At 45.2% G+C, this 18,176-nt stretch overlaps 1 protein-coding gene across 49 annotated transcripts in view; it reads right to left on the bottom strand.

Moving 5' to 3' along the window:
• Positions 1 to 18,176, bottom strand: part of LOC308200347 (uncharacterized protein) — a 70,999-nt gene that overhangs the window by 17,805 nt on the left and 35,018 nt on the right. For 21 of the 49 annotated variants that reach the window (XR_013955510.1, XR_013955511.1, XR_013955527.1 and 18 more), the window contains exon 2: positions 1,067 to 1,171. The exons of 26 other annotated variants lie outside the window; for them this stretch is intronic. Coding sequence is in view for 9 of the 23 variants with exons in the window: in XM_080605957.1 (XP_080462083.1) it covers positions 1,067 to 1,171 (105 nt within the window). In the remaining 14 variants the exon portion in view is untranslated. Of the gene's footprint in view, positions 1 to 460; positions 560 to 1,066; positions 1,172 to 17,258; positions 17,378 to 18,176 lie in introns of all 49 variants that reach the window. 2 more of the 49 variants (XR_013955540.1, XR_013955543.1) reach the window with 2 other exon arrangements.

Here is an 18,176-nt window from a genome sequence, read left to right as displayed (position 1 = left end):
AAAATAAGATGACATCTTTAATTTAGACTGTGTGACACTAGGACTCTTGAGAGGCAAAAAATTTAAGTGTGTGAAGCGTCAAGTGAAGAGTTTTGCGTGGTGCGTGGTGATGCTGTATGTACTGTAGCCTGTGCATTTAAAAAGGAGTTAAATCCAGGCTCTCTCTGGATGAAAACTGCTATCGTTTAGGCTGCTGTTTAAGCAGAAACCATGCTGTAAGCAGACAAAAGCGAAGAAATCTTTATGCCCCATTTTGCTCTGATGCTTCTCACTTCAGCGAGCTTTGGAAAGGAACTTTGCTGTGCTGGGATGAGCTTGTGAGGGTGCCTTGAGTGCAACGTATACAACACCGGCAGGGTTTTATTAGTCCCAATACATGGATATTTGGTGGAGAATGGTGAGAGAAGACACATGTTCAGAGTGGTCTGTGGGATGCTGAAGTGGCAGGACTGATGTGGACCTGATGTTGAAGAGCCTCCAGCACTGGGAGTTTGCAATCAGCCAGCTCTCCTTCTCATCTTTATTCAGTTATTTTATTTTCAGGAGCACCAGTTTCACCCTGAAGTGTAACAAAGCAAAAGGAGTGCTTAATCAGAAGCCTTTTGTCACAGGCCATTTAGGTCCTAAAAGACAGATTACAGGGAGAGCAATCTTTAAAACCAATACAGAGCAGAGATCTCTGTAATTGCTCAGGATCCGTTCGTGCAGTTTGTGATGTGCTGCTGGACTGCCTTACTCAATCAGGGTGGGTTTATTCCCCCCCTTTTGTGCCTCATTTTCTACAGCTGTAAAGCAGATAATCTCTCACTTGCCTTCGCATCCACCTTAACTCAGTCTGTGTCTCTTTCACACACTGGGTAAAGTGTGATCACAGCTAAGCGATGGCCATTAGACCCTATAAAATTAGGATTAGCTAGGATGACTTCGTGCATTAGATCAATTTAAGTCATTGGCTGGTGGAAAGAGAGTGTGATTCTTTCCTCTGTTAGCTGGGGCATGGCTTTCTTGTGACAGCATGGGGTGTGATTGTAGTTCTCCCCTTAAAGTCATTGATTCTGCTTTCTACCTGCATCCTCTATTGCACCCGCTGCCTTCAGGCCTGAGCTCCTCGTTTTGCCCTGGGTTGGGATGGTCTCGCTGTGGTTAATGCTTAGCAGGCAGGAGGGAGGTCCTGGGGAAAGCAGCTCTGTGTTAGAAACTTCTACAAATAACAGGAGCAGACTAAGGCAGGATTCCCCAAGAACTGCTCTGGAAGCAGCATTTTTGTTTAGAGAGGGGAGAGCACCAAAGGTGAGCCCCAGGGGTGGGTGGCTGAGCACAGGGAGAGGAATCACGTCTCTCCAATACTGTTGCTCCCTTGGTCCTGGGGGAGATTCCCTGACCCAAACCAAGTCCACTTCTATTTTTCTTGGGTGCACAGGATCTTCAAAGCTGAGCACAACCCCACAGGTAATCCTATCCTGGTCCAAAGCAAATCAGCTCCTTACCAAAGCTGCTTCAGACCATATTTCAGGTCAGAAATCTTTCCTAAGCACCTTATGAAAAATCAGCACCTTGCATCCCAAACCTGATCCTACCAGGTCTCCAGTTCCTCACATCAACTTCAATTTTGTACATTTAATAGGCTGTGGAAGGGGCAGCAGCCCTGAATTTAACTCCAAATGACACTACTGGTAACCATTTGGAGGGGTGGCAATAACAGCCAATGCTGGAGAATGAGGTGCGTTTTCCCATCCATAGCTGCTGCTTAATACAAATTTAATGAAATAGTAATTGTGTACTGAGCAAAAAAGAAAATACCTGTATAAGATTAAGAAGATAGTCACTGAACTTTCCTAGCCAGGCCACAGCTTCTACATATCTATTACGAGGCTTTTAAACCTCACTAAATGTGTTTGCAATAACTACTTTCTATTTCATTATAGAGTAATAACTCTCCTTATTGAGTCTAAATTAAATCCTTATTTGAGACACTTCATTTAAAGCATTATGGGGAAACGCACCTTGGAAGAGGTAGGACCAACTTTAGCTTTATGGCTTACAAGATTGTATTATACACATATGTATAAATGTCTAATTTCAGGGAATTTCACCTCAGTGGCTGCAGTCCACAGCCACAGTCCCCAGAATTAGACTCAAGGCACAGCCTGGAGTTATTCATCACATTGAGATCACCAGAGCTCCTGTGACTGCCCCCTGCCCATTGGTACCAGTACCTCTACTTTCCTCTGCTGCTGTTGCTGTGTGAGGAACCATCATCCCTATTAAACTTCCTTCTAAACAGGCTCCCAACCCTGAATTCTGGGGGTCTCCTCAAGGGCGTTCAATCCCCATGCTTAAGCTTGGAAGTATTACTGACTTTCTGAAAGCTGTTGTAAAACCAGCCCAAGCAGTCTGTTCCATTACGAATGGGCAGGGGGAAAGCATAAAAAGGTCGCTTTGCAGATGGAGTATGAGCAGGACTCATCTGGTAGCCTATGATGATGTGAGCGGTTCAGGTAGGAGGCCAAACACCCACTCTGTGCTTCATGGCAGTAGAAATTACAGCAAGGGGCCTTGCTCAGGGAGCTACAGAGCCACCTCACCTCAGTTATGCCCCTGGAAAAATCAAGACTGTGATTCAGGATTTAAAAAAAAAAATCAATAATATCGATCAGTGCTGACTGGGAGCATTTACTGGTAGATCTCAGAGAGCTTTGTAGAGCAGTAGCTCTCCCCTTCTTTACAACTAAGGCAATTGAAATGCCATTTCTAAGCTGCAATAGAGTGAGTGGTGGAGGGGAGATTACAGCTGCCTCTGCTGAATCCTATCTCGCTGCTCTTTGCTGGGGAGCAAAAGGGACCCCTTGAAGTGAATGTTTTCAACAACAATCCTTTGAAAACTCGGTTTCTACCAAGGCATATTTAGAAATCACAATGGAAAGGGACAGGCTGGCTCACAAGACAATGGGATTTTATTTTAGATTCTTACCTTTAGACCACTGCTCAAAGCTGGTGATGGTCTAATGGCCGTTCAGCCACCCCTTGAAACAAGGCTGGTTTGTTTCACCTACCACCACTGCTACAGAAACTACCTGCTCCCCTGGTTTTCCTTCCTGGCTCTTTCTGGCAAACATACCCAGAGTGTGGGAGGGCACAGAAACTGGTCCCTGTACTTCCCTAGAAATGCTTTGGTGAAGAAACCTGGGAAGGCCTCCAGGTCTGGGACTTCTGCACATTTATAGTGCAGAGCAGTCCTTCCCTTGGAGAACACATACATTTTGGCAAGGTAATTACATTTCTGAAACGAAGCATTCCCAGAAGGAAGAGGCAAAATATCCCCTCTTCTCTGCCCCTTTCTCCCAGTGGGGTAAGTTATGCTGTAAAGAGACCACCCTAAGTAGCACAACCCATCCAGATCCTTTAGAGCTGGAGACATTCACATGCCTGTCAGACTCCAGACTCAGCAACTTGCATCTATTTCTAACATAAAGCAGAGAGTTTTGCCTAAAAGCTATTGCTGTTTCTTGGAGAGGAAAGAAATTTTGAATCTTGACAGTCCTGGGGCTTGGGCTAACATCATTATACCAGTGATTTCTCCTCCCAAAGTCCTTTTAAACTCAAGAGTCTGTGTTTACACAGTTCTTAGCCCAAAGGGGGCTCATTCTGTGTTGGCCCTTTGGCACTGCAGCAATAAACAGGATTAATAACTAGAGTCAGCAGGGCTCGGTACCCGTTAGAATTTCCCATGGACTATCCAGAAGGTGCTGTTCCTACAAGCATCTTGGCAGTGAATTATTTATGGGCAGCATAAGGATCGTAGTGCTTGCCAGTTTATTAGATTTATAACTAGCTGTGTTAGGTCCATTGTGTGTGTGTCTGTGCATGTACGAGCATGTACTTGTTCAGCTGTTTCTCTCCAGTCCCCTGCTAGTTAGGGAAGATATGCTCACACACATTTCCAATATAAACACATCACTTTGTGACTCAGATGTGAGAAAATCCAGGAGAGGCAAAGGATTGCTACTAACGAAGGAAAAGCTTGTTTAGGTACCTCAACCACAGATGCAAATTTTTATCCAAGCATAGGCTGAAATGCTAAGACCCAAGATTATTTGAAAGGTGAGAAAGTTTGGTTTACTTCTGAGTTTCACAGCTTCTTAGAGCCCTGCCTGTGTGGGTTTTATTTGGAAACATCTGGACTGCGACCTCATTTTGTGGCAGACTTTTGATGCATTTTGATGCGTCATTTTGATGCCCAGACGGGCAGTTTGCTGGCTAGGTACTGCTAAGGATTTAAAACAAAATTCTCCCTTCAAACACGTGGAGGGGAGCACTTGCCTTCTAGCTAGCCTGCTATTCCAGTTCCAACAGATCTCAGAATAGAAGTTATTAAAGGTTCATCTTTTCCTGCTCTCTCTGATACACCTGTGCTATGATGTTGCCAGTAGAGTCATCAATGCATCTGAAGGTGCTGGCCTAGGGCCATGAAGCTCTACAGCACCTCTTTCAGAAGCAGCACAGGTGACTGTGTTGCTATCACCAGAAGTTCTGCTCTGAGGCAGGGAAGAGGTGACAGAAGCAAAGACCTTTCTTCATGCAAATGATCCAGGCAAGGGAGCAAAACTTCCTGCGGCTGAAGAACTGGCAGAAAGCAGAATGCTTTGCAAAGTTTTCTGTGAGCCCTCATCAGCTCTGACTGCTGTACAGAGAACCTGTTCGAGCTGTTCAATAAATTGGATGGTTTAAATAATATATAGACCATCTTTCTGGATTCATGAGAAGTGCTGACTTGTTCAGCCTGCAACAGTCTTCTTTCTTATGCTTTAAAAAGTTATCTTCACTAGGCATCAAAATCTCATGCCTGACTTTTGGATTCTGCTTTGGAAGATTTCTGGTTAGACCTGAGCTGGCTGGTGTGCATTTCACAGCTCTGTTTTCATGCTGTCTTGCTTGAGTTCCCAGATGCATTTTTTCTAAAGGTCATTTAAAACATCTCATGGCAGAGAAAGGAAAAAGGCATTTTCCCCACCGAAATACCCAGTCAACCCATTTCTTATTCCTGACCAAGTTCAGATACCTCTCCAACCTTCAGACTTTCATGTTTATTGTTATCTGGGCTAAGGTTGTGCATAAAGTCTAGAGATCAACAACTCTCTGGGCCATATTTTTATGTCTTCATCCCTTATTTCCTAGCACTTGGTTCAAGAGATTATCCTGAACAGGGGGAAGGAAGAAACCATTATTTCAGTGCTATGTGTAGGAAATGGAGCCACAGAGACAGAGAATGGCTCAAAGTCACAAGGGTACAGCACAGCAGGAAAAAAAAAAGGTATCTACAAATGGTTTGGTCATGCTAGGATCCCTCTTCAGTCAACGGGGGAAATAGGCTCTTAGGGGTGTGATTCATGTGACCTACTTTGGGCATCTACTTTGCAATGAGATAAATTGCACCTCTGGTTCCATTGACTGTATATCGATGAGATGTCTGTCTACTGTAAGAAAGGAGCTTTGGGTGACTAGTTTAGACTTAGAGGCCTGAATTTAATCAGATTAATCCACCCTACATGTCTACACATGCTCTAGTTCTCGTTGCCCACGTAGACATGACAGGGATTGCCTTTTTTTTTTTTTTTTCTTTCAGAGACTGCAAATAAATCAGATTCAGAAAGTACTCAAAAAGAGCAGAAACATTAGAGAGGGATAGCATGTGCACAAAGCTGGGTGGCAAAAGGTATTTGCTTCTCTCTGCATTTGGAAAAAATTTGCAGAAATGAAGGGTGATAAAGGTGATTTTGTGCCTAAAAATAAATATCTCTTGGTGAAGTAAGCTTTCCTGGAGTCTTCTGGCAATTTGCCACAGAAAGGAAAAAGGTCCTCCCTTCCCTACTGAGATATTCTTCCTTGAAAGGTTTGGACAATTACTGCATTTTACCTTTTCCACCACAGCATAGATGCTTTCTTCTTTTTAACAGTTTGTCTATGAGCATTTTAGCTTCAGCTTAATAAGAGAGGATTGATGTTCGCACTCTATAGAGAGGTTGTACAGGGCAACATTTCCACTTCTTGCATTAAGAACATTATTGGAAAAGAGACCTTAGACATGTGGGCGGGGGAATAATAAAAAAAAGCAACCTGTCCTCTTCCTTCATTCCACCCTCCCCCAAAAACAAACAACAACAACAAAAACAAATCTCCCCCTCAAAGAAAAAAATAAACCAACCAACGAAACTAACCCACCACCCACCCAAAAAATGGATGCAAAGAGAGGTTAACAAATCTTGGCAACTTGAAATAATTGTCATAATGAAAGTAGAAATCCTACCAAAATAGAATGCTAATGCCTTATGTTCAACCCTCCCACTGGGAATAAAAAGAAAATCTCACCTATTTACCCCATGGCTCTGGCAAAAGTGACTTGACTGCTTCAACCGAGATCTACAAAAGAGTGTCTTGTTCTACCCACTTATTTCAAGTGACCACCTCCCTGAGCAGATCTGAGCTACTGGACTATGCTCACAGTCTGCCTTGAGAAGGGCTGTACAATAACCAGGAAATAATAAAGTAAATTTCAGAGGATGCTGTCACAAAATGATTTCTTTTATCATCATAGTGCTGCATTGCAACTGCACAGCAAAGACCACCTAGCATCAGGATAACATTCCCTTACAGGGTCATGTTCATGCTTCCCATGTACTGTGGGTTTTCTTCCCAGCAGTGTGAATTTGCTTCTTTAGACCCATACTGCCACTTCGCACATCTCAGATTGAACCATTTATAATCAAGAGCCATTTTTTTCTCTTATTGTCCTCCATATATGTCCCCATGCAGTGAAAATTGGCATCAACAACCAGTCTATTTTTTTTATTCCATATCAGTGCTGGGAAATCCATGACAGGACACACAATCTTTTCTCCACTGAACTGATGGGCTTGGGCTGGGTTTTGCTCCCTCAGAGGTCAGCAGAAATTGCCAGGCTAGGGGTGGAGAGAGCAATAGCTTCAGGCCATGTCATTGTGGATTGCCTCTCTGGAACTATGAACTTCATGCCAAGTCCCTTCACATCAACACAGACAAGCCTCAAAGTTTAAGATCAGTGGTTATATCCCCGTGAGTTGAGATTCTGTACTCAGGAGTTGTCTGTCTGCTTAGTACTGGGGGAATATAAAAAGTAGCCAGGCTCCAAGTCAGGAACACAGAGTGTCTCTTAATGTCCCCCATGCAAAAGTCACTTCTGGCTGAAATCCACCTGACGTTTCTTTTCTCCCTGTCACGGGGTTCAGCTGGATCCTCTCACGTCTGCCTGGTGTGCATGGCCAAGAAGGGCAGGCAGTGAAAATGTGCTCAGCAGCACAGTTTTATACCAGAAGAATCCCATGTCTGCTGCAAAGGCATGGGGCCTGCTTTTTAATGACTTGCTTCTTTGCATCTATTTTTATATGTTTGATCTTTTCTACTTTGAAAAAATATCAACAGCAAAATAATCAGGTCTGGCTGCATAGTGAAATGGGTGGACGGCTGCAGAGATGAACTGTTAGTGCCAGAAAATTGCCTGATAAGATGGGCAACTGCCAGATAAGATGGAAGGTTTGGACACAGATCTGCAGATCTCAGACGCAGAAGTTTAGCTTTTTCATTTCAAGGCATGCCTGTGTCGATGAACCCGGTCAAAAAGAGGTTGCGTTTCCAAAGGACCTTAGAGAGTGTGACTTCTCCTGCCTACATGAATTACTTTGCATCAGTCAGCTTTGATCTTCCAAACCACTCCTCAAGACAACTCCCTTTAAGGTTTTTCTGCAGATTATTAAATGTAATGTACCTATAATTTCAATATCACATCCTGCTCAGAACTCATTAGAGCTCAAAACTAGCATAAGTAGCAGTGAAACCCTTGTTCTCATCTTAAACCAGCCAGCAGAATTAAATGATGTAGACGTAAGCTTAACTTCTAGCAAACAAAAAGTAAACTGTGGAGAAGAGGTTACTGGCAGGGGACAGCGACCATGGAAACACGGAAAGACACTGCCATATTTGCTGAAGGACGAGTCAATGTCCAAGCACAGCCTCCCAAGCTTGTTATTCCATTGACAATCCTCAACGGCTCCATTGTCTTCATGGCATTTTTCCTGATTGATACCTCTTGTCATTGACACGAGAATCTGCTCCCTTTACACTTTATGAGAAGCCAGGTAAAATAATTCCACCATGCCTTCCTTTTTATGAAAATGGAGCAAAGCATGGCACACAGACATTCAATCTCCCATCGGAGATAAAGCGCCTTCATTTACCAGCTCAGAAAATCAATACCTGTGATTTGATATGAGCATTTATTTTCACTTAACTCCTTTCTATCACTGAGCCATTGGGGGAGGGCAGGAGAGCTTCATTTATTGCAGCAGGATTTGCAGCGAATGCTACCGAGTGAATTGCATTTCGCTGTGTGCACACATCCATCTGTCTTGCTGATATCCGTCTTATGTGTCTCTGCCGTCCCCAGTGGGATCAGAGACAGGCTGTGTCCAGAGACATGGCAAACCACGGTCCACGGGATAATAACTGGGTTGATGGTGGCATTGTTGCCCTGTGGCTCTTTTGTTCTAAGCATGTGTGAGTGAGTGTGAGGCAGCTCTCTGAGCTGGTGGAGGACAAGACAGCTCTTGGGGTCACTCTGGAGCCACGGAGTCTGGTCTCCAGAAAAGATTCACTTATTTATCTTTGGGGGGAAAGATATAGGAAATTTTACATGGGATCTGCATGGAAGAAAGGGAAAAGAGAGAGAAGAGATTTTGAAACCCCTGTCTTGCAAGGACAGGGTTGCCTATCCTTGATCCTTGCCTCGATAGGCAACCCAGAAGACAGGACTGTTTATCAGCATGTGCTGGTTGCTGCAGCATCTGGCTGCAGAGGGCTGGACAGGCTGCATGCCCATAGAGACAGCCCTCTTCAGGGTCTTCTTGGGACACCCAGGTGATTTTACAAGCTGTCTGGGGCCATTTTTAAATACCAGAGGGATTCTCCAAGAGATGTAGTAACATCCCTACGGAGGGGTGATAACCAACACTGGCTGCTGCTCCTGGTGCTGGTGTAGAGGCATGTGGGTGGGTGAGGAAATAAATAATAAACAAAAAAGTCAGCTTGTCAGTGTGTGTGTGGATGGAAATGAAGAGCACTGACCAGCGATGACCTTTTGTTTACATTTCCCTCCGAAAGGGAGAAATAATTGCAGTTTCTATGTGATGCTGCCTTCAAATTACACCCTCTCTCCCTGCTCTATTCAAGACCAGCCAGTGATGACATTAGAGTCTTGAATCAAACTAAGTGGTTACTATGGTGTCAGGCTGAAATTATGAATCTCAGAGCCCGCCAGCTTGGAGAAGAAGCAGTGGCGGACACATAATTAAAACTGGGAGAGAGAATAGAAGCCACATTGTATCTGAATAGCAGCGAGATTGCACTTCCGAGGAGCAGTTACAAAAAAAAAAAAAGGAAAAAAAAAAAAAAGATGTGCTTAGCAATGCAGCTAAATGCATAATCAGGAACCAGGAACAATGCACTCTGCTGGTATTTCACTGCTGGCTCTAGCTCTGATGGTTTCCCCTTGGTACCTCCACTAACTGCCCAGAGCCCTCCCCAGCATCCCCCTCGCAGTAAAGGAGGCATAAGCCCGACAGCCTCAGCACTTTGCTCCAGGAAGAATAGTTTTTTGAGGCATGATGGTGACATGCCAGGTGGCTGGATGCGGCCTCACATGCCCTCTGACACAATCCTTTCCCTGTGGGCCAGGCAGAACAATGATTGAAGAGAGGCGGAGATAGGGCCAGGGTGCTGGGAAGCAGGATGGCTTTGGTAATTTCAGCGGTCATTAGTGGAGCTCATTGTGAGTTTGATAGATCTGCACTGCTTTGTTACCGTTAAGTGGACTGATTGTGGAACACAGAAACAGTTTTAGTGACATGACAGCTAATTTAGAAAGGGGGGAGTGGTGGGAGAAGAACACGCATTATTCCATAATTATATCTCACTCCACTCTGGCCCCACAACTGACTCCCCTGAGAGCATAACCCTGGGTTCTCTGACACCCCGAACAAGAATGAGATGTCAGGATTCTTCCTTTGGGCTGATACACTGGGGGTTGAGCCTGCTTTTATGCATTATCCCATTCCCACACCTGCTGAACACCAGTACCAGTGCTATTCTGCTAGCCCTTGCACAGCCCAGGCAGCAGCTTTCAGTGAATCCTTCACATAGTGTAACAGATTTTATTGTCATCTCCTCTGTTTCATGTAGGAGACTGCCCGTTCAGCCATCCTTGCTGGGGAGATAGGGTAGTCCAATGTGAATTAGAGGAAGATCTAAGCAGGGAGAGTAAGGAGCTATGCCATCTAGATCTGGGGTATTCCTGCCAGAGCTCCGGGGAGAAAAGGACCACAGCATCTTCCCCTACAGGCACCTCTGTGTTGTCTCTAAGGGGCAGATGTACAATCAATAGGTGATAGAAAGTCACACTGGGCTATGTCATTAAATACAGTCAGAAGTGCACCAGCAGGTGTTGGTGCCGAGGGTTACCAGCCATGTCAGGGATGTCAGGTACAGACGCCATGGATAGATGCTCTAAGGAACATTTAAGAAGTCACATTTTAGATAAGGTGTGACCATTGGCCAAGCTGGGGCCCCCACTTATTTATAAGCATGAACAAAATGCTTATATATGTATGTGACATTTAGGTCCTTTGGAAGTCAGGAGATCAGAACCTTAATGGTCTTACGGTAGGGATGAGGAGGAAAACATGCAAAAATGGGCTATTTTTTTTTATCACTAGGCTCTAAATACCTGAGCTGAATCCTCTCAGGGATGGATCAACTGAAAGAAAAGATGCTGTTTCCACCCTCTCCCAGTCCTGGCTCCACCTATAAAGATAATTAAAGGCTTGCCGAGCTGGATCCCAATACTGTAAAAGAAAAATATCACATCTTTTTAATTGACCGCCTGTAATACAAAGAAATCCAGGCATGGCTGGTAGGCAGTACAGGAATTGCCTTCCATCTTTCTTCTTTCAGATCTTTTAGTCTGCATTTCAAGAGAGAGAAGGAAAAATAATTGAAATGCAAAGCAGAGGGGTGGGGAGCTGGCAGGAAAGCCGGGGGGGCGGTCCTGTGAGCTCTGCACTGGGAAAAGTCCTCAAATGCAGCTGCTGCTTCATGGGAGCAGTGGGCTATTTTTAATGCGCTGCGGCTGTATTTGCACTTTCAATTGCTGTCATTAGGAAGGCAATATCCACTCTTGTAATTATTACGTCAACAAGGTTCATCGGAGGTAGCCTGCTCCCCCTCCTTCTGAACACCTGCTGGATGCCTTGCTATGCTGAGGTCAGGTGAATCTGCTCCAGTTATACCAGTCTGGTAGTGTTACTGGGACTTGCACATTCCTCGTAGAACTCCAGCTGTGCTTTGGATGGAGACCTTTATGGCCCAAGGACCATAGGTGTTAGGCAAGCCAGCCTGAAGTCTCTCCAGGAAAGAGCTGAGAAAAAAATTCTTGGATTTTTTTCAATTTCAATTTCTTGAAATTTCAATTTCTTGAAGTTTCTTGGCAACTTGGAAATCTCTTGGCAAATCTGACTTCATGCCGGCATGTCCCTGGCACAAATATCCCCTTCCCTGAGGAATGCTGAACTGAAGGAGGTGGGGCTCGGTGTCCTATGTCCTTCATAAGGTGGGAACCACAAGAACTGTGAAGACACTCAGGGATTTATGGTAAGAGTCCCACTTTTTGGGACCCTTGGCTAAGGCAGCCCGTAGGATGCTGTTTGACCCTCCTGTGATGGATGCCGGTCTTCAGAAAGGAACCATCGAACCAGGGATTGCCTAGGGTTGACAGCCGATACGAAGGCTCCTTGGCAAATTTAGGAGGAAGTGCAAGTTCTTGCAGCTATGGCTTTCATGAGAATTTTAGATTTTTAAGAAAAGGCAGAAAATCGTCTCTCTGGAAAGACATAGATTAATCTTGTCTTGAAGTGGAGGGGAATTTTAACTAATTCCTCTCCATTTCTTCTTCAGCATTTTAATAAATAAAAAAAAAATAAATAAGATTTTAAAAAATTCACATCTCAATGGCAGACTACCTAGTTCATCTTTTACATGAAAACGGTCAAACAAAAAGGTTCCAGACCTCAGTTGCTACCAGAATCCCTGTTATAGCAGAATATGAATTATATGATTAAGAAAAATACTCAGAAAATAGAAATATTTGGCCAACTCTGTTGAGCTTTAATTAAAATTAATATTATACCTTATTGGAGCCGAAAATCTGAAGCATCACATGTAACTGAATATATTTAACCAATTAACTAAGTCAAACAAGGCTGTCTAAACTTAATCACAGACCTCTCCATTCCCCTATTACATCAAGTGCTGCTAATGCTGTTATACTTTTGACAAGTGGCCCCTGGTAAATGAGCAAATCAATAATGTATTTGAGCTAGAGAAGAGAGGAAGGAACTGAGCACATTTACATTTCTGCAGTGCCTTTATTTGATGATCCCAAAGCACTATATGAACTTCCAATCTGTTACACTTCCAGCAGTGTGGGGAGGCAGGAAATGGGTGGTCGAATTAGTCACCTTTACAGGTGTCCCAGTGAGGTGCAGGGACAAAGTTCGAGATCTGAACAGGGCTTCAGACGCAGGTCACCAGGTCCCAGATACTTTTTCTGTAGTTTTTTAAACTTTTCTGTTCTTCTTTCTCATGGGAGAAATACATCTACAAAACGGTTTTCCAATAATGGGTCATTTATGTTGTATCGCAGTGTGATTAGCGAATCTTTACATCTCCAGAGAGAACTGGGCTAGTGACACCAATGCCACACCACCTCCTCCAAACTCAGGAGCTCTGGTCCATTTTCGGCAGGTCTGGGACAATCCAGAGGAGTTGCCTTGACTCCAGAGGAGCTGCTGGGGATAGATCCCATCTGGAACCTGTGACAACTGGTGTCCAGTAGAGCTCAAGCCCCATCACGTGGCAACAGGAGGGTAAAGAGCTGCGACTGCACTCAAAGTGAACAGATGCTCAGAGGAATGAAAGGCAAAGATGACTCGTCCCCCAGAAAGCAGCGCAGTCAAAGGAAGAAAGTTACAATAATGGTAGATAAAACCGTTACACATGAAAGGAAACTTTTGACTACGCTGATGCTGTGAAGTTGTGTTTAGGGGCTTGAAGGTGTGGGAAGGGGGTAGAAATTGCTGCTAAGAAAAGAAGGACGAGGGAGTTTCTTTTATTAAAAAAGGAAAGAGGCCCTAAGCGGAGGCGGAAAGAGCGGTGAAGGCAAACACTCCATGAGTTCTCGAATTTTCGGGGTGGGGAGTTGGAGCAACTTTGTCACAGCGCCGAAAATCCCAGAGTCCCTTGGGCAACACCTTTTGTGCTCTGCCTCTGCGGGAAGATGGCTTTACGAGATAATGATGTTATTTCAGCACAAACTCTTTCATTCCTGCAGTGAATTAAAAGAGGAAAAAGAAAAAGGGGGGTGGGGGCAGACTTTTGGGGGGGGAGAAACCAGCGTTGTTTACTCCTCTGCAGCTGACATTAAAGGCTCCTTTAAGGGCCAGTGGGTTATTAACTTCCTGTCGCCTGCCACAATGATATGCTGTGACATATTGTCACCGCATTCCAGCGAAGCCTTAAACATTAATTGGGAAGTAAGATGAGTGAAGCGGCTTTAATGAGATACCTTGTTGTAACTTCTAACTTTACACATTATTTACAGTGATTCCACTAATGGTTCCATCCATCAGAGACAGAGGGAGGGATTGGGGAGGAGAGCAGGGGAAGCGGGGGGGTGGATGAAAAAAATACCTATTGGAAGTGGGATGAGAAAGGTAGAGTAGGGTGGGAGGTGTGGGACAGGGAGAGAGAAGTGCATCCTTCTAGTGTTTTCCCCCAGGTTTTCCTTCCTTCTGTCATTTTTCATCTACAGACATTTTTTGCTGCAAGAGGACAGGGAGGTGGGTTATTTCCCAGCACAGTGCCACCGATCAGCCTGGCTTTGAGCCCTCAGTGTTGCTATCTGCACCCACTACCGGTGCCAAAGCAATCTGCCACGGCCTCCTGGCTGCCCCAGGTCAGGCAGGCTCATGCAGTGACTCCCACGGGTGCTCTCAGACCAGTGTGGGGTGCTGGGCTGGGTGCCTGGGAGCGGTGGGTGGTTCCTCAAGGCTTCCTCAGTGCCGAAGCACTGCTAGCAGTTGTAAGCGAGGCATTCTGCAGCCAGCTTCAAGTGATCATTGGCCTTATGGTTCCTTTACCATGCTGTGCTGCTCCCCACTTCCTTCCTAACTCCTTCTCTCTTCTCCTCTTCCATAGGATGCTATCTGTTGTACCAAATTCACCTTAGGTTTGGGCAGCTTAGGATGGGCAGCTGGAAGCACGTTTACAGGTTTGTTGCTAAACACTAACAGGGAATGCAAAGCAAGTGCTGTGAAGGATTGGTGGAGTGAATTTATTTGAATCTTTGCTTGAAAACTTAAGAGTAAAATTGACATTGCTGTCCTGAAGCTACCTTGTTTGGGATATTGCGGCTACTAGATCTGGTATAAAAACCAACCAAACAAAAAAAAAAAACAAAACAAACAAACAAAAAACACCTACAATTTAAGCCTGCAGACAGCACGTAAAACCACCAAGCAATCAATCAAGGATCATCAGAGGTGCAGATTTAGAAAAAGAAGACGTGGATAGGCTGCACTCTGCCTGCTGGTGCTGTCTGCTGTAATATCCGAATTTGCAGTTGTTGATAGTACAGGAGCTCCACGGAAGCACAGCCCTTTCCACCAGCTCTGCCCACCTCTGTGAGGCCAGCAAGGCCCCGAGACCAACAGGGCACCAGTGTCTGCCACCTCCACGGCCTGTGAATCATAGCCCTAAGCCTACAACAGGAAAGATGCTGGACTGGCAACCCCAGAGCTGCAATCCTCCGAGTAGGGGTGTGAGGGCAGGTCAGATCCCATTGCGGTAGTGTTTGCCCTCCTTTCAGCACCAGGTCAAAGCTGAGCAGACAGCACATGAACCCAGTTTCCAGTTTCCATGCTCCCTTCATCCCTTAAAAGAGTCATCTGGGATTGTGGGTTGGATGGGTCTGTCTGGAAGGGAGGAGGATTTGGCCCTATTTGAATTAGGAGTGGAACATGAAAACCTGGAGCAAGGAAGGACCATGTTTACAATGGTATGGCCTGGCAGGAAGGTGCCCAGAGCACCAGGCATCTCATTCCTAGCTGGAAGGCATTTGCCCCGGGTTACAGACTAGGTGGCTTCAGGATGCTCCGTGTGCTGGCAGGTTTATGCTCTATGTTCTGTTTTCCATTAAATCATTTCTATCCTTGTTAGCAGCAAAGCCCCACAGAAGCTCACGCAATCACAGCTAATGGATGCCAGTTTTATTCCTACATTTAAAGTATGCTTTTTTTTTTTTTTTTTTTGCAATACCGGGCTGGAGTGCTGCTGAAATGGAGCAGACAAAGAGACAATTAATTGCAAGTACGGGTGTGTAAAAAGCACCTGGGGATAGATCAGCTGGGGGAAACACATGGAATTCAACAGCACATGCGCATGCTGACAGCCCCCTTTCCCATGAAAAGTTGAAATTCTGAACTCCACTCCCAGCTACCTGTCAAGGTTGGCGTGCCGTTAATTATAACGTCTGTATGCTTCTTTAGGCACCATTTAATTCTCTCTGACAGCCACCCATTTAAAAATAAAGGCAAACACTCAGAACTTAGTGGCAGATCCGAGCCAGGCAAGGGATGTGCTAATTGCCAGATGTTGTTCATTTGACTCTGATCCATTACCAAAATTAAAGAAGAAAGAAATGGAAGTAGGAAAAATAAAAAAGAACACCACCCCGCCTCCCTCCACGAAGCTGTCTGTAGGTTTGAGTCGCTGCTGTTAGCGGATCTCACCAAACAGAGCACGTTGAGGTGTTTCAGCATTATCAGCCTCACAGGCCAAGGCACTTTATGCAATGGACTGTGGAGCTTCTCTCCTGGGGTCCAGTGTTGAGCAGCTTCCAGGACTAGCAAGGAAATATTTCCCAACAGTGCAGCCATCTGTAGCCTCTCTCTGACATTTCCAGTAGCTAATCTGCTCCATCAGAGATGAAAAATTTCCATAGCTGGTGGCTCAGGAGAAAGGGAGGAGCAGTCAGAAAGTCAGCCTGGATTTAAAATAACTCTTCACTTGGATGGCTGCTAACACCTAGTCCCAGCATCTCCTGTGCTATCTAGCCTGTGAAAGAGGACTGCTTGGTGCCAAGGGAAAGGAAACAAGGTCAAGGATGAAGACAGACAGTTGGGCTGCTCTGCAAATCTGATCTGGATCTGGACATAGCGCAGTAGGTTCCCCAATGCATTTTTCCTCCGTGAATCACAAGGGGAGTTTCATTTATTCACCACTGATTCCTGGGGAGACACTCAGGCACCACAAATAGGCATTTAAAGCCAGTTAAGACATAGGGGTCTATCAGAAACATCTTCACTGACCTGACAGGACAGGAGAGCTAAGGGAAACCTACCCCTCCTTGACCTGTCTCCTCCCAGGTGGTCGCGGCATGAGGTGCAGATCCCGCAGGGCAGGTAGCCAGCAAACAAAGAGCTCTTCGCTGGTAGGTGCCAGCTCCTGGAGGAGCTGTGGTGGTGGGATACTCGCCCCCGCAGTCTCCCATGGCTGCGGGGTGATGAGCTGGACGGTGGGTGGCTCTTTGCAATGGAAAGCTGTGGGAGTCTGGGTTGCACAGTACTGGGAACACATGGAGACTTTTACATAGGGGACTGGAGCATTTGTTATGGTTTTCTGGCCACATCAGTCTCTTTGGAGTCTCATTTGCACAGCCAGGGCAGAGGGACAGCTCAGGCAGCTGGGTCAAGCACAAAACCCCACCATTGTCTTGTGGCTGCTTCTAGAGGAAGAGGCACCAGGGGCTCCCATTCTGTGCTGAGACAAAAGGGCTGCTCTGTCAACTGTCAGGTGGATTCATTAAATAACCCCTAAAAAAATGCCTATGGCTCTTGTTTCTTGTGAACTGTTTGGGGTTAGCCGTGAGGCCAGGCGTCTGCAGTGAGCGGAGGTCAGCTGTTAAATGTTCCATGAGCAGTGCTTCAGTACCCACCTTCTAAACAGAGCAGGCAGTAACTGACTACAGTATGACACGTGGGCTTTCACGGTACGGTTTGTTACCGCCTGAAAGGTGGCTGACACTCCATGCAGTGCAAACAACACCCTAGTGGACTGACCCGTGCCTTGCTGCTTTTTCTGGTGTATCAGAAAATCCACTATGCCTGTTTTTCCCACCGTTTCTTGAAGCTCTGTCTGCAGACCAGGCTTGATGGAGGAATACGGCAAGAAGGGTTCCCTGCAGGATAGGATGTGGTCTGATATGGGAAAGGGTTTATGGCTTCATTTTGAGCCTCCTTCCTCACCGCCGAGGCAAGGTTTTTCTGAAACATTTGAAGAATTACATATGTGCCTAAAATATGCAATTAGGCTCACGGCTCACATATATTCAGTGAGCCCAAAAGAGACCAGAGCATCTATAAATATTGGAGCTTTTTTTTTTTTTTTGAATTACTCATTCTTTTATAAGTAAAAAGTAGGACAGATGAGCTGTGAAGGAGGGTAACAAGGCAAAATTAGTTTTCTGTCATTTGTGGCTGCTCTAATCCACATGAAAAAGGTTCTGAACAGCAGTGTTTGGGTCCTCCTCCCTTGATGGGGTAAATGCTGAGAATTCATTAAACAGACAACCTGGCTGTGCCTAAATCCTTCATCTGTCACAGGGATTTGTTTTAGAAAGCTCTACTCTTGCATGAGATATATTTGGATTTGGAGCACAAGGAGTATCTTCATTTAATAGTTCTCCATTCTTATCAGGTTGGCCTTCCTTGGGGCTGTCCTTTTAGTTCTCTGGGAGTTTATTCTCATAACAGGCTCATCTATCCCTTTGTCATATATTCCTTTAAAATGGCCCCTGTGCAATAAATTGACTTAGTTCGGGAAAATTCCTTCCCTTAACTGGTCCGTACGGACAAGCAAAATCCACTATTAACTGCATAGCAATAATGTTTTACAAGGACATTTCTGGCTCTCTACCCGCTACACATACAGTTTAATTCTGACAATATTTTTAAACAGGCTATAGGGTGTCTTGTCCA

Source organism: Anser brachyrhynchus (assembly GCF_964034855.1).
Source record: "Anser brachyrhynchus genome assembly, chromosome: 10".
NCBI lineage: Eukaryota > Metazoa > Chordata > Aves > Anseriformes > Anatidae > Anser > Anser brachyrhynchus.
This window is presented reverse-complemented; position numbering and strand designations above follow the sequence as displayed.